This window comes from Sinocyclocheilus grahami, unplaced genomic scaffold (genome assembly GCF_001515645.1).
Source record: "Sinocyclocheilus grahami isolate Dianchi unplaced genomic scaffold, SAMN03320097.WGS_v1.1 scaffold685.1, whole genome shotgun sequence".
Taxonomy (NCBI): domain Eukaryota; kingdom Metazoa; phylum Chordata; class Actinopteri; order Cypriniformes; family Cyprinidae; genus Sinocyclocheilus; species Sinocyclocheilus grahami.
Window position 1 is genome coordinate 375,905 of NW_015505864.1, and position 1,248 is coordinate 377,152.

A 1,248-nucleotide genomic window follows, 5' to 3' on the forward strand; every position below is an offset into this window, starting at 1 on the left:
GAAATGTACATGCATAGTCACATTTTACATTAAACTAGGATGAGGGAAAGCATTTTAGCATAAAATGTGGAAGTGAGGAAAGGTAGCATCAAGATTTCGAAGAGTGCAACATAAATATTTTGGAAAGCCAGGACAGATCATTTGTCACATTTCATGCAGCAATAGAACTTGAAGGGTAAATGCCATATTGAATTTTACACAGATGAAAATTAAGCTGTGAGGGATAGATCTACAGTCTGTACAATTGCATACACTGGATAAAAGTCCTAAATTGAGTTTGTCTGCACTGAAGTTTTCATCAGCTGAACAACTGGCATGTTCTTAAACAACAGTACAATCCATTGAATGCACTGTACTTCTGTCCCTATAGCCTTTTTTTCTGTCAAAAATTAAATATGGCACTTACTGAGGTCTATAATTTCAGTTCAATATAATAATTTTCTGTTGTAACATTAAGGTTTTATTAGACCGACAAGTTCAAGCATCTCACAATTGATCAGCTCAACAGTATTCTGATAGATGTGAAAAAAATCATAAAACTGCCTCAAATCACGTTAACTACATTCCCTTTGAAATAATTGGGCACTTAAATGTAATGAATGTGCACATGCACTGTACTTCAAATCTAAGTACACTTAAAAAAAATATAAGAGATAATATAATACTAATGAAATAAAAAGTCACTAAAGCATAAAGAGAGTTTTAAGAGAGTCTTAAAGAGAGTTTCTTAATACACTCAAAAGTCTCAAAAGTGATTATGAAATTATTAAGAAAGCACTCTACATTTCAATAATGCATATTAATCTAATTGTAGTTAACGTGTGTCCTCTTTTTAACAGTATGCTAAAGCATACTCTATATTGTGTCCATTAAGACCATGTAAAATACGATTTTAAAACATGTTTTGGAGTTCTTTATTCATCTATTCAGTTTTCATGAGAGTGCATCTTTGTCCATCTACAGGATGAGAAGAATCAAGTACTTACAACCAACATCTGGTTGCAGCTGGTAAGACACCAACACCTATCACTGTCTGACAGACTGCTCACCAGCAATGCAGTGAAACAGTCATGTTTAATGTGACTTGTGAGACCTCTCTGTGGGTCTGTTATTAATAGCTGAATGTTAATAACTGTGAAGGTGATGCAATGGATTTGTCTCTGCTTCCATGACAGTCCTTCAAATGCTGCCCTTGGTCAATGTTGTACACCAGCAAGTGTGCCTATCAATCTGAAACCCTTGTTAACT

General features: G+C 34.3%; 1 protein-coding gene across 1 annotated transcript in view; it reads left to right on the forward strand.

Moving 5' to 3' along the window:
- LOC107559430 (neuronal acetylcholine receptor subunit alpha-7-like) overlaps window positions 1-1,248 on the forward strand; it is a 13,080-nt gene that overhangs the window by 1,532 nt on the left and 10,300 nt on the right. The window contains exons 2-3 of the mRNA XM_016243253.1: window positions 875-879; window positions 964-1,008. Of these exons, the coding sequence (XP_016098739.1) occupies window positions 875-879; window positions 964-1,008 (50 nt within the window). The remainder of the gene's footprint in view (window positions 1-874; window positions 880-963; window positions 1,009-1,248) is intronic.